This window comes from Rhinatrema bivittatum, chromosome 1 (assembly GCF_901001135.1).
Source record: "Rhinatrema bivittatum chromosome 1, aRhiBiv1.1, whole genome shotgun sequence".
Taxonomy (NCBI): domain Eukaryota; kingdom Metazoa; phylum Chordata; class Amphibia; order Gymnophiona; family Rhinatrematidae; genus Rhinatrema; species Rhinatrema bivittatum.
Genome location: NC_042615.1, coordinates 241,866,464 through 241,879,675, shown reverse-complemented (window position 1 = coordinate 241,879,675; position 13,212 = coordinate 241,866,464). Strand labels below are relative to the sequence as shown.

General features: G+C 44.5%; 2 protein-coding genes across 2 annotated transcripts in view; one reads left to right on the top strand and one right to left on the bottom strand.

Moving 5' to 3' along the window:
• The window catches only part of LOC115094109 (putative nuclease HARBI1), a 54,435-nt gene extending 46,257 nt beyond the window's left edge, over nt 1–8,178 (top strand). The window contains exons 3-5 of the mRNA XM_029606820.1: nt 6,347–6,998; nt 7,159–7,485; nt 8,156–8,178. Coding sequence (XP_029462680.1) covers nt 6,347–6,998; nt 7,159–7,485; nt 8,156–8,178 — 1,002 coding nt within the window. The remainder of the gene's footprint in view (nt 1–6,346; nt 6,999–7,158; nt 7,486–8,155) is intronic.
• A 350-nt stretch (nt 8,179–8,528) lies between these two features.
• LOC115094102 (myb-related transcription factor, partner of profilin-like) lies at nt 8,529–10,036 on the bottom strand. The gene is made up of 2 exons (XM_029606808.1): nt 9,556–10,036; nt 8,529–9,036 (listed from the first exon to the last, which is right to left on the bottom strand). Exons 1-2 carry the CDS (start codon nt 10,034–10,036, stop codon nt 8,561–8,563), a joined length of 957 nt encoding a protein of 318 aa, XP_029462668.1. The 3' UTR covers nt 8,529–8,560.
• Nucleotides 10,037–13,212: the final 3,176 nt, after the last annotated feature.

Here is a 13,212-nt window from a genome sequence, read left to right as displayed (position 1 = left end):
GCACGCCGGCGCGCCTAAGTCCCGGGGCTTTCGAAAAGGGGCGGGAGGGGGCGTGTCCGGGGGCGTTCCTGAAATGACGCGGCATTTCGGGGGCAGGCCGCGGCGTTTCGGGGCGGGCCCGGGGGCATGGCGCCGGCCTGGGGGTGTGGTCGAGGCCTCCAGACCAGCCCCCGGGACCGGAGGACGGAGTGGAGCTGCCGGCCAGCGCGCGCAAAGTTACGGGGGGGTTTAGATAGGGCCGGGGGGTGGGTTAGGTAGGGGAAGGGAGGGGAAGGTGGGGGGAGGGTGAAGGAAAGTTCCCTCCGAGGCCACTCCGAAATCGGAGCGGCCTCGGAGGGAACAGGCAGCGCGCGCTGGGCTCGGCGCGCACAGGTTGCACAAATGTGTACCTCCTTGCACACGCCGACCCCGGATTTTATAAGATACGTGCGGCTACGCACACGTATCTTATAAAATTCAGCGTACTTTTGTTCGCGCCTGGTGCGCGAACAAAAGTACGCGATCGCGTATTTTTTAAAGATCTACCCTGATGATTTAATGACTAGAAATTACTAGTAATAGATCTGAAATTTCATTTTAGGTTCCTTCAGAACCCTGGGTGTATACCATCTGGTCTGGGCAATTTGCTACTCTTCCAGTTTGTCAGTCTGGCTTATTACATCTTACAGGTTCACTGTGATTGGTTTGTTCATCTGAATCATCACCCTTGGAAAACATTACCAGAATGGAAATCATCTCAACATCCTCATTAATAAGCACAGAAGCAAATAATTCATTTATGTTTTCCACAATGACCTTATCTTCCCTAAATGCCTCTTTAACCCCTTGATCTTCTAACAGTCCAACCGACTTCCTCGCAGGCTTCCTGCTTCAGATACATTTTAAAAGTTATTTTAAAAGAGTTTCTGCCTCTATGACCAGTTTCTTTTCAAATTTTCTTTTAGCCTTTCTTATCAATGTTTTACATTTAACTTAATGCTTATGCTTTTTCCTATTTTCTTCAGATGGATCCTTCCTCCAATTTTTGAAAGAAGTTCTTTTGGCTAAAATAGCCTCTCTCACCTCACCTTTTAACCATGATAGCAGTTGTTTGGCCTTCCTTCCACCTTTCTCAATGCATGGAATACATCTGGACTGCGCTTCTAAGATGGTATTTTTAAACAATGTCCACGCCTGTTGTAAACCCTTCACTTTTGTAGCTGCACCAGTTTTTTTCTAACTATTTTCCTCTTAGCTGGAAAATGACTTATCTGGTTAACGTTTAGCCAGATAAGAAAGGAGAATATTCAAAACCTGCCATTTAGTCAGATAACTTGTGAGTAATCAGTCTAAAAGACTTTGAATATTGACCTCAGTATGTTTTATATTCATGAGAATAAGTGATGGATCATTGTTGGGGGAGGAAAGGATTAGTGTGTTCAAAATAATATATTGCAGCGTGGTAGTTTAATTATTGTTTGTATGATCATGTATGCTTATTTAATGCATGGAATCTTTGTAGCAGTTCACTGCAAAGATGGAATATAAATATTTTATTAAATTAAATTGCCCTGCAAAAATGTTTTGCAGAGGTTAGATAGTAATGTTTGTTTTAATACATTCTGAACAGTGTGGCTGTTAGAGTTCATGCTTTAAGATGCCCCCATTATTATCTCGGAGAAATTTCAAAGATGCAGTTCATTTGCAGTGCTGAAAATGGAATAAATATGCATTTTTATTTTTCCATAGAAAGAAAAGAAGGAATAAGATCCCTTTCTCAATGTCAGCTAAAATATAAGTAGGGCCTCCGTTGGTTACTCAGTTCATAAATACAGCTGAGGATATAACTGAGGCTGAAGACCTTCTCTCTTGGTCCTTTTTTCAGTTATTCCTCTTACCATAGATACTCTTTGCCATCCTAAAAAATGTAGCCACAGCTCAAGAGTCATCTCTTAAATGCATTATGGTACTTTACATAGTAAAATACCCATCTTATGTACAACACTCATGTTAATGCTGCATTAGTTTACCTCATGATAGTTATTGCAAGCAGGTTTGAACAGTTCATACGACCCCCTGTCATGCCACAGCAATTATTTTACTTAAATACAGTAAATGAATAAATGAAAAAATAAATCCCTTTCAAAATGTGTTTATTCTTTTCATGATGTTGTACATTGTACTTATAGAAAGGTAGCTTGAAGGTGGTCTTTAATTCCTTTTAGTAAAAGCATTCATTTGGAAGAAAAATTATGGTCAAGCACACATGTTTCTTTTTCAAGAAGATTGGAATTATAGAAAACAGAAACAGACTGGGAACCTAGATGCTTTGGATTGCAACTTACACACGCTATCTATGGAGGGGTGGGAATTAAACCTGAATGCAGTGCATTCTCAAAGAAAGCAGCAACAAAGAGAGGGGAACTGTGAGCTTTACGTAAGAACAGCTTAATGCGCTAAGCTTTTCTTTTTTTATCACCCCAGTGTGCAGGCCTCACCTATAGCAAAACTACAGTACAGTGGTAAGTGTGCACATTTTCTGTCCATACAGCAGTTCTAATTTGCAAAAATACAAATAAGATCTCTAGCCTTTACTTCATGAAACGAAAGCAAGCTTAAAATTCAGAAATCTTTATATTACCAATCTTCTTTTCATCTTGGTGTGCTGAGCAGAAAGAAACAAAAATTTCTTGGCATGAGAGTTGACTGAAAAACTTCAATATTTATTTGTTTCCTTCTATTTCTGTGTCACCTTACCTATGCTGCCCAATGTAGTTCACAATATTTAGTTATAACATTCATATAATGCATGACTTAAAACAAATAAAATCACCAACATGGATTAGCAAATAAACCAACAAATTACACAGACAAACTGCACAACAAAAAACATCTAAAACCAAAGGTGCCAGAAATGAATTGGTATAAATATACAAGTATGAAGGAAAATAGGAAGCATGTATCCAGTGGCCTGATGTGATGATTCACATCTGCGGTTCTAAGTGTCCTGGACTCTGGCAGTGACAGCTCATGCAATCTTATTGAGCAGAACATGCCAGGGCATCTTCATTTCACTCCTGTTGAAAAGGTTTTAATCTTTTTTACTGATGGCATAAAGTCTTAATCTGCATGCATCGTCCTGTGCTGTTAGAATGTATCAGATTGATGCATAACATCTAACCAGTCCACTTCAATAAAAGAAGCCTGTGCTCCATTGAAATGAGAGCAGCATTGGCCAAGGCATGTGTGCAGTGACTACCTTCAGCACCTGTGTAGCAGGACTCCCAGTGGGCTTGCTGGCTGAAACCCCGGGAAGCTACAATGTTGGGGGTTCATCATCGGGGGGAAAGGGGGAGAGGCTTAACCTCCTGGGCACTTGGTGCCGTTGTAGACACAGTCGGTCAAATTACACTCACCCCAATTGTCCTTATCATTGGTCAGGAGTTCCTCAATGGGGAGAGTCCGGCCACTTGGAGAAATGCAGCAAAAAAACTGAGAATCCAGAAATGGTGTTCAAAATAAAATTTACTTAAAGTTTGAAAATAAGAATCCAGGCCAGTATGGAAAAAATTAGAAACCGCATCAGATGAATCAAAATGAAAAAAGCCATAGTCTTTCTCAATTGTAAATCCCCAAGATGTTCTTCTTCCACCTGAAGCATTGTCCGCTTGGAGGCAGAGTGATCTCTTTGTAGTTCCAGCATGAAATAATAGCTGGAAAGCTGACAAAAAAAGTCTTTGCTCAAAAATAGATCTTCCAAAATATGTAACTCCAACAATCTCTCTCAAAAGCATCAAAAAACTCCAAAAATCTTCACAATTCCCCAAATCTCCAGAACCTCCAACCTCTGCTGCAGACTGATTGCAAAGGCAAAAGATCCAGAACTCAGTCCTTCGAGGTACCGGAGGTTTGCCCTTCTCTCAGGAATTTGGCCCACAATCCACAAACAGCAGAGCCTTCCAAAAATCTCCAAGCTCTTCTGCTTTTCAGCTCTCCTCTCTTTGTCAGTCCACTATCGAGCAGCAAAGATCACCTCTGGATTATTCCTCCAGGGAGGCGGCAATGACCCTGTGCGCGTGCTCTAAAGGCAATATGTACCCCTGAGCCACAAGCCACAAAAAGGTGGAGATGTAGCAAGGGAAGGACTCCAAAGATGCAAAACCCCCTTTTAGTGTAAAATATAGGGAAAAGTTTTAGTGACAAGCAAAGCCAGGTGACACGTATTACACTTGGTACTGCAAAAGCTGCAACATTTGCCAAACTAAGTCTTAAAAGAAAACTAAAAAAAATCCCATTGCAGGATGCATTTTTGAGGCACTTCACATCTTTCTGGTGTGGGAAAAAAACTCCTTCCATTTGACTCTCTGGCACCAGTTCATTAAAAAGGATTGAAAGCAAGGCAGAATGAAGACACCCAGACCTAACTCTGCAAAGCCTTTGCAAATGTGTATGGTGAGCAGCCATGCCAAAGGCTAAGTGGTCTAGGTGAATAAATAACAGTGATCACTCCTGAGCCGAAGCCTGCCTCATGTCACCAAAAACACTGTTTCTAGTGCTGCGGTCTGACCAAAATATGGATTGACATGGGTCTAAAGTCTGGGTTTTATTAAGTCAGTTAGAAAGTTGCAAGAACGTAGTTTTTTTTCCCAGCCACTTTGCTTAAAAAGCAAATACTAGAAACTGGTCTGAAATTACTAAGAGGTCCATATTCAACCACCGTGTTGGCTATGCTAGTTAGCCAGAAAAACGTATCCGGCTAACTAGCATTCAGCTCGATCCAGTATCGTCCGATCGAAGATTGCCCGTCTGTAACGTGCTCATAGCGCACAATTCGGGCGCGCAAAGCAATTCAGCGATACAGTCTCCAGTTTCACGCGTCCGTATCGCTTCTGAAAACAGACGCATAACCCTTTCCGCACCCGGCATGTAAATGAGCGAATTAGCTGTATAATGCTGTATAATGAAGGAATTAGCTCTTCCTCTCCGATACCGTAAAGCGCGCTCAGATTATCTCCTTTGTAACCCACTGTTTAGCCGCGGCCTTAACACGCTCGTTTAGCGCCTACCTCAATGTGGTGTTAGTGTGGTGTTCGAACAGTTAGGTACCGGACTGCACCATGGACGAGCTGTTTTTTTTTGCTCTGACGCTAATAATGATTCAGTGGAGAAGGAGACGAATGTATGCTTGACTGAGAAACCCAGGAAACGCTCGGCAGATCGGAGAGGTGAACAGGGGGCTGCCGCAGCATGGAGAACCAGACCGACCCGAGAACCCAGCTGTAAGACCGGAGGTAGGTGATCTGTTATTTTCTGTAAGAACGGCGCCCGTGCCTTCTGGTGCCTCTATTGACGCCGGTCGATGGGCACCGGAGGATGTGCGCCGGTCGATGGTCGCCGGTCCATATAGCCGCCGGTTATGGGCGCCGGTCCATATAGCCGCCGGTTATGGGCGCCGATAACGGGCACCGGTAATGGGCGCCGGAGGGTGTGCGCCGGTGGTTGGGCAGCGGAGGATGTGCGCCGGTCGACTGCTTTCTCGTCTGCCGTTCACAGTTACGGGCGCCTTAGAGATCAGTGTCTGTCTTTTTGCAGCTATTGAGCCAAGGGCTATAGTTGTTTGTTTATTAATATATTTATTTATATATTTAAAGTCTTCTTATACAGCGGCACGTTATAGACATCAGTTTACAATGAATAGAAATGTTAATCGAGCTGTGAAGAAGGTACAGAGAAGGGCGACCAAAACGATAAAGGGTTTTAACAATTTCTTTTGTTCTTCAAGATAGAGACTGATTCAACCATCGGGAAAACAGACCCGAGTATAACAAATGGCGCCGGGCCTATGCCCACAGCCACCCGTAAAAGACCGTTCACAGGCGCCTGTACGGTAGTGCATAATTGTCACTGATCCATGGCCATGGTTTTTTCTGTATTTATTTTGCTCTTTTTTGTGACACATATTTTTGTCAGCTATTGAGCCAATCCGGCTGTAGTTTTTCATACCATATATACATTAGAGATATCTTGGGGAGGTTTTCCCGCACTCCCCTTCCCCCTTCCACTACCCTTTCTGACGATAAATAGGGGGGATTCCTATTATATAGCGTCTCTAACGATTTTAGAAGATTAAAATACATCAGACGACATTTAAAATCGCCAAATAAAGATTCACATAGCTAATGTAGGCACTGGCTTTACAATTAATGTAGAAATACCAAGCATATATCAAATGAAGTCAATGAACATAGCTGTTAATCAACATATAACCCAGTGCAATCCATGTGCTAAAAGCATTTATATGTGTCCATTGCTAATTTGAGTTGTCTTATATCATTGACGGTTTTATCATCTGTTGTATCCCCTGCAGGCAGAGCCGGCCCATCAACAGGCCATCCAGCGGCCGCATGTCATCCGTACACGGGCGATGCTCTTTGGCATGTGTGAGAGAGATGTTGTCCGAACATACCGGCTGAGCTCACAGGCAATCTTGTCCCTGTATGAAGACCTGCGTGAGGACCTGGATCCCAAGACCAATCGATGCCATGCTGTGCCCGGATTGAGTAAGCTTCTGTGTGCCTTAAATTTTTTTGGTACCGGAAGTTTTCAAAACCCGGTGAGCAAAATTGCAGGTATGACGCAGGCCTCTGTTTCACGGAATCTGGCCCAGGTGTTGAAGGCCATGATGAAGCGGAAGAGGGACTATATATTCTTTCCTACGGATCCAGCAGAACTCCAACAGATCCGCAGTGGCTTCATGGGTATTGCCGGTATGCCCAACGTGTTAGGCGCTATCGACTGCACCCATATAGCGTTAAGACCCAGGGCGGAAGAAGAGAGTGGGTTCCGTAATCGCAAGCACTTTCATTCCATGAATGTGCAAGCGGTTTGCGACGCACGCCTTCGCATCTTAAATGTGGTAGCTAACTTTCCAGGGAGCTGCCATGATGCCTACATTCTCGCGCATTCCAATCTGGCTACTAATTTCCTTGAAGGAAAGTACGGCGAAGGCTGGCTACTTGGTAAGTGACAATTGCAACTTCCTGTGATTTGTCTGTCTCTCATGTGTAGTGTTCTGTTCTCCGGATCTGAAAGATGATAGCTATATAGTTATGAATATTATGTTTACGGTGTTAGCGCTGCAAGTTGTTTTCAATACATCCCATATTTTGCATCCCATAGGTGATGGCGGCTATGGTTGTAAGCCTTGGTTACTAACACCGCTCCAGTCACCACACACAAATGCTGAGAAACGGTACAATGAGGCTCATGCCAGCACCAGAAACGTCATTGAACGCACCTTTGGAGTGCTGAAGGCGCGTTTTCGATGTCTGGATCGCTCGGGGGGGGCCCTGCAATACGGTGCCGAAAAGGTTGTCAGCATAATTATTGCCTGCTGCATGCTACACAACGTTTGTCTGAGATTCGGTATGCATGCAGAGGTTGAAGAAGACTTGATACCCGATCCGCCACAGGAGCTGGCAGTTGATGCGGACAGCACAGCACGGGGTAATGAAGTCCGGCGGAGGATCATCGAAATTTATTTCTCATGTAAGTTTCATGTCATACATTACATTTCATTACTGCTGTCATATAACCATTCCTGTCTACTGTCTACTGTGGCCCACGACGATATTGTGGTTCAATAGTTCGTCATAGCTGTGGTATTCTATACATATTAATAGAGATGTGAAGTTGGCTTCAGACGATGGAGAATATCTTGGATAATTTTAAAATCATCCGATAGCGGGGGAGTAAAACCCAAGAAGATAGGGAGACCCGTTGAAAATGGGGGCGGCGGGAAATGTCACACACAGAAAGCATCAATCTACCCTTGTCCTTTGAATTGTTGCCCCTTGTTTACCTCTACTCTACTGAACCCCCCCCCCCCCCAAACCCACCGACGGGCCCAGTGCAGGAGATCGCTTCCGGTGGCATTGCTCAGCCCCGGTCGCATTGTAGGAGCACGTATACCATGTTTCATGGTAAGGGCATAAGTCCATCGGCACCACTCGGACAATTGGCAGCCGATTGGACCGGAAGTGGGAGTACAGCCTGGAGCAGGAAGATAAGGGGGTAATTTTACATGGTCCGGTTCAGACTAAGATCTCTAGAGATTGATCGTTTCTGTAAATGTATGTACTATTTACTCTTGCCTTTTCTTCTATTTCTGTTCCAGAATTTGAAATTCATGTCTTTTAAGACATTAACGGAAGATGATTACACTGTTAAAGGATTGTAGGCGACATGAGTATTCTGTGGGGTGGCTCTAGAGATTTTGAACACACAGTTATAATTGTGTCTGAGGATCACTCAATAAAAATTTTATTATATAACAACTCTTATTGAATTATTAATTTCCATTTGAATCTGGAAAATATGACCGTCCCATTAAAAACTGTACATGTATAACCTTTTGTGGTCCCCCCTGCCCGTTTCTAGCCACTTCGTTATGAAATGGTGATTTATGCTTGAATAAATATCCCTTCCTGCGTTACATGACCCCCCCAAGGACAACGGTTTTAATATAAACAAAAGTACGCTTACTCAAATTGAAAACAAAATATAACTTTTATTAAACGTTTTAGGATTTGTTGCCGGCTGGAGGTTTCGGGGCAAGTGACTTGATTGCGCCAATCAGTGACGCCATGCACTGATTAAAGTCAGCTCTGAGCAAACGCAGTTCCTGGAGGATTAGAGCATGATGACCATCCAGGCGCGAGCCGATTCCAGCCAGTAATTGATCGGTCACGGTCTCTATGCCAAATACTGGTGCAATTTCCGTGTCAGGAAACACTGGTTCAGATTCCTCAATCACTGTAGCTTCATCGCTTTGCTGTGATGGCTCGGGTTCTTGAAATGCCAGGGGGGTGTTCAAATACTGTAGGTCCAGTACAACATCCTCCGCTCCGATCACAGGGACATCGTACTGATCCTGTGTATCCATGTCCCCTGCTGACATCGCTTGGCTGGGGGGGTCTGCGCTAGGCTGCGGAAACAATGATTCCTGGTGTTCGGATTCTCCGCTGTCACCATCACCGTCACCGTTGTCCATTGTTTCTGTGGGCAAAGATAGAGAGGTCAACGTCATTACATAACTGTGGAAAGTTAATCATAATTTATAACAGTACCGATTTCTATTTTGTCATAAAAAGAGAATTCTTATGGCTATCAGACAATATTGTGACAAGTACAGTGACGGCAGGGCAATCAATGATGCACATTTCTATTACATTTATTTATTTTATTTATTTATGGTTTTTATATACCGATCTTCTTACATTATATGTAAATCAAATCGGTTTACAGAGAACGGTTGAATAGGCTTGCTTGTGGGCAATTACATATAACAAAGAACTTTTTTTTTGAGTAACATATTGTATAACTTTTTGAGTAACATTTAAACATAAGAGCAAAAAATACATGGCTAAACGTAAACATAAGAACAAAATATACATGGCACAAGAAAGTCTTATATGTCTTATATTACAGTAGTAAATTGTAAGAAAGGAGCGATCACACATCGGCTGACCACTGAGCTACCATACAGCTCACATCTGAATTTAGATAAATACATACCTGCACAAGGTGCACATGGTTCCGTTTCACCGCCATACTCCGTCTGCACGCCCACCACTACCTCCGCAGCCATGGTTCTGAGAACCATCTCCTCCACAGGTGTCAGCACGATGCTGCACGGTGGCCCTCCACCAGTCCTCTTTGCGTGGGCATTGATTTTAGCGGCCTTCTCTTTAACCTCTTTTCTGGTGTCACGCCACCGGTGCTGCACCTGCTTAATATCTCTTGGCATAACCGAAAGGGAGCTTACATCCTGTGCAATCTTCTCCCAAATCTTCTTTCGGCTGCACCACGAAAGCTTGGACTTAAAGAGAAGGCGATGTTTTTCACATACAGCACGGCACAAGAGTTCTTTTTCATCATCCGTAAAGCGCGCATTACGGGTTCTCTTTTGGGATGGCTGGGAGGCGCTTGAGTCCTCCTCTGGCTGCTGGTCAGTGGCATGGTCCTCTATCTGAGCCAGAACTCGCTTTCCCGGCATAGTTCAACCTGGACGGTAACAAAGAAAACGCGATTAATGAACATCATGGAGGAGATGAAATCGGTAATATATACTGTAACATTATTTAGGCCCCTGTATAGCCTTGTTTAAGAGCCTTTCCATTAACTGTGTTCAGCTGTTGTGAACATTAGTGATTAACTCCAGGTTGAGATATAAATAATAAGAATTCCCCCGATTTAATGCAACAAATCGTTAATCTTGGTTAGGGCGGTAAAACCCCACACAGGACTAGACCAAAGTCCACCTGGGGTCCGGGAACTACTTCCTGCACACGAATCGTGTTGCCGTACGGGAATACGGCCGGCGATTATCACGCAGGAGGCATCCGTAGGACGGAACAGACAAAGCGGTCGCAGGAAAATGGGCGTCAATCGAGGGTGGACGAGCATTCCCTTACGGAGGCCTATGTTCACGGGTGGCCATCGCGATTCGGGCGACCATCTACCGACTTGATCACACGATTCACATCTCCATTAGATATAGGGATGGCAAGCGATAAACATAAAACACAGCATGAATGCAAAGAACCGTGAAACTAGGCTACCGGGCACAATACAACGGAAAGCTTAAAGCCAAGCGCTGAAATGGAAAATGGGCGCAGGAAAATGGGCGCAGGAAAATGGGCGCCAATCGAGGGTGGACGAGAATTCCCTTACGGACGCCTATGTTCACGGGCGGCCATCGCGATTCGGGCGACCATCTACCGACTTGATCACACGATTCACATCTCCATTAGATATAGGGATGGCAAGCGATAAACATAAAACACAGCATGAATGCAAAGAACCGTGAAACTAGGCTACCGGGCACAATACAATGGAAAGCTTAAAGCCAAGCGCTGAAATGGAAACATCTGCGCTGTTAGAAATGCAAAAAAGAGTGAAACATAACAGGGCAAAAAAGACAAAGAAAATAAGAGGGACAGTTGCAAAGTCACACGGTTAAACACAAGGGGGGCCCGTAGATGCCCGAACCAAAAGCGTTTAATGCAATGCTTACCTGCTTAAAGCCTTGACAATATCCGACAAAACAGTTGTTCACGGTGTGTCCTTGTCCAAACGAAAGATGTAAAGGGACTTTTCCATCCAAGGGAAGCGAGCTATATACACGCCCATGGTACGATTAGTATGCCGTGCTGGCCAATAGGAAAAGCAAGTTATAAAACCGAAATGAAAATGCAGTTTGAAAACCAATAGGAAACTCCAGTTTCAAACTGCAATTTGAAAACCAATAGGAAACAGCTGTTTGAAAACCAATAGGAAACTACGGTTTCAAAGACCTTCTTGAAACTCCAGTTTTCACCAACACTAAACGCCAGTAATAGGAATGCGGCAAGAATGGCGGCAATTCAGGATTGAGCGCCCATATGTTTAGCCGTAGCAAAATGGCGAACCGAAAACTAAGCTTCAACCTAGGATAGAGCGCCCATATGTTTAGCCGTAGCAAAGCTTCAACCGAGGATAGAGCGCCCATATGTTTAGCCGTAGCAAAATGGCGAACCGAAAACTAAGCTTCAACCGAGGATAGAGCGCCCATATGTTTAGCCGTAGCAAAGCTTCAACCTAGGATAGAGCGCCCATATGTTTAGCCGTAGCAAAATGGCGAACCGAAAACTAAGCTTCAACCTAGGATAGAGCGCCCATATCTTTAGCCGTAGCAAAGCTTCAACCTAGGATAGAGCGCCCATATGTTTAGCCGTAGCAAAATGGCGAACCGAAAACTAAGCTTCAACCGAGGATAGTGCGCCCATATGTTTAGCCGTAGCAAAGCTTCAACCTAGGATAGAGCGCCCATATGTTTAGCCGTAGCAAAATGGCGAACCGAAAACTAAGCTTCAACCGAGGATAGAGCGCCCATATGTTTAGCCGTAGCAAAGCTTCAACCTAGGATAGAGCGCCCATATGTTTAGCTGTAGCAAAATGGCGAACCGAAAACTAAGCTTCAACCGAGGATAGAGCGCCCATATGTTTAGCCGTAGCAAAATGGCGAACCGAAAACTAAGCTTCAACCGAGGATAGAGCGCCCATATGTTTAGCCGTAGCAAAGCTTCAACCTAGGATAGAGCGCCCATATGTTTAGCCGTAGCAAAATGGCGAACCGAAAACTAAGCTTCAACCGAGGATAGAGCGCCCATATGTTTAGCCGTAGCAAAGCTTCAACCGAGGATAGAGCGCCCATATGTTTAGCCGTAGCAAAATGGCGAACCGAAAACTAAGCTTCAACCTAGGATAGAGCGCCCATATGTTTAGCCGTAGCAAAGCTTCAACCGAGGATAGAGCGCCCATATGTTTTACCGTAGCAAAATGGCGAACCGAAAACTAAGCTTCAACCAAGGATAGAGCGCCCATATGTTTAGCCGTAGCAAAATGGCGAACCGAAAACTAAGCTTCAACCGAGGATAGAGCGCCCATATGTTTAGCCGTAGCAAAGCTTCAACCTAGGATAGAGCGCCCATATGTTTAGCCGTAGCAAAATGGCGAACTGAAGGCACGCTGAAATCTAGGCTACATCGCCAGTTGTGTTTGACTGTAGGAATATGGCGGAGGGAAAGGCGCCTAAAGCCGGATGCACGGCGCTCGCACGTGCAATGAAACATCCGGGCGGCCATTTTGCAATCGCAGCAAATATGCCTCGTGGAAGAGGCCGCAATTTTTCCGCCGGCGATGTCCGGCTGCTGGCGGAGCTAGTGGCGGCAAACATGGCTCGCCTGTACTTTCGCCCTGGGCGCCCGCGGGACCAGGAGAGGGCGGACGAGGCCTGGCGGGCGCTCAGGGCGCAATTCAACGCCCAAGCGGATTTTCCGCGGGAGGTAAGTTCATAGGCCTGTAGTAAATTTTGTAACTGCATGCAAAAGTTTAAAGTTTCATAGAGCCTCTGATATTGTCTCTAGTCTACTTTTTGATATATGGTATCGGTAAATAGTCTAAATACTATTTTCCCTCTCTAGAGTGCTGTGTGCGTATCGAATTGAGAGGTGTTTGCTTCTTTTTTTTGAGTAAAGTTTTAAGTTTAACATCTTCGCTTTGTTTGTTTAGTAGTGTTAAATCTGATGGTGGTAAAGTGATGCTTCACTTGCAAGAGCAATTTTTTTTGGGGGTGTTCGCTTAGTAGAGCTGTACATCACAGCATGAAACATGGCACTTGACTAAACTTTA

Excerpts from the sequence above, each read along its gene's own strand:
- LOC115094102 (XM_029606808.1), bottom strand. The coding sequence starts at position 10,036 with ATGCCGGGAAAGCGAGTTCTGGCTCAGATAGAGGACCATGCCACTGAC. Across the intron at positions 9,037-9,555 it reads ACCATGTGCACCTTGTGCAG|AAACAATGGACAACGGTGAC; the intron begins GTATGTATTTAT and ends CTTTGCCCACAG.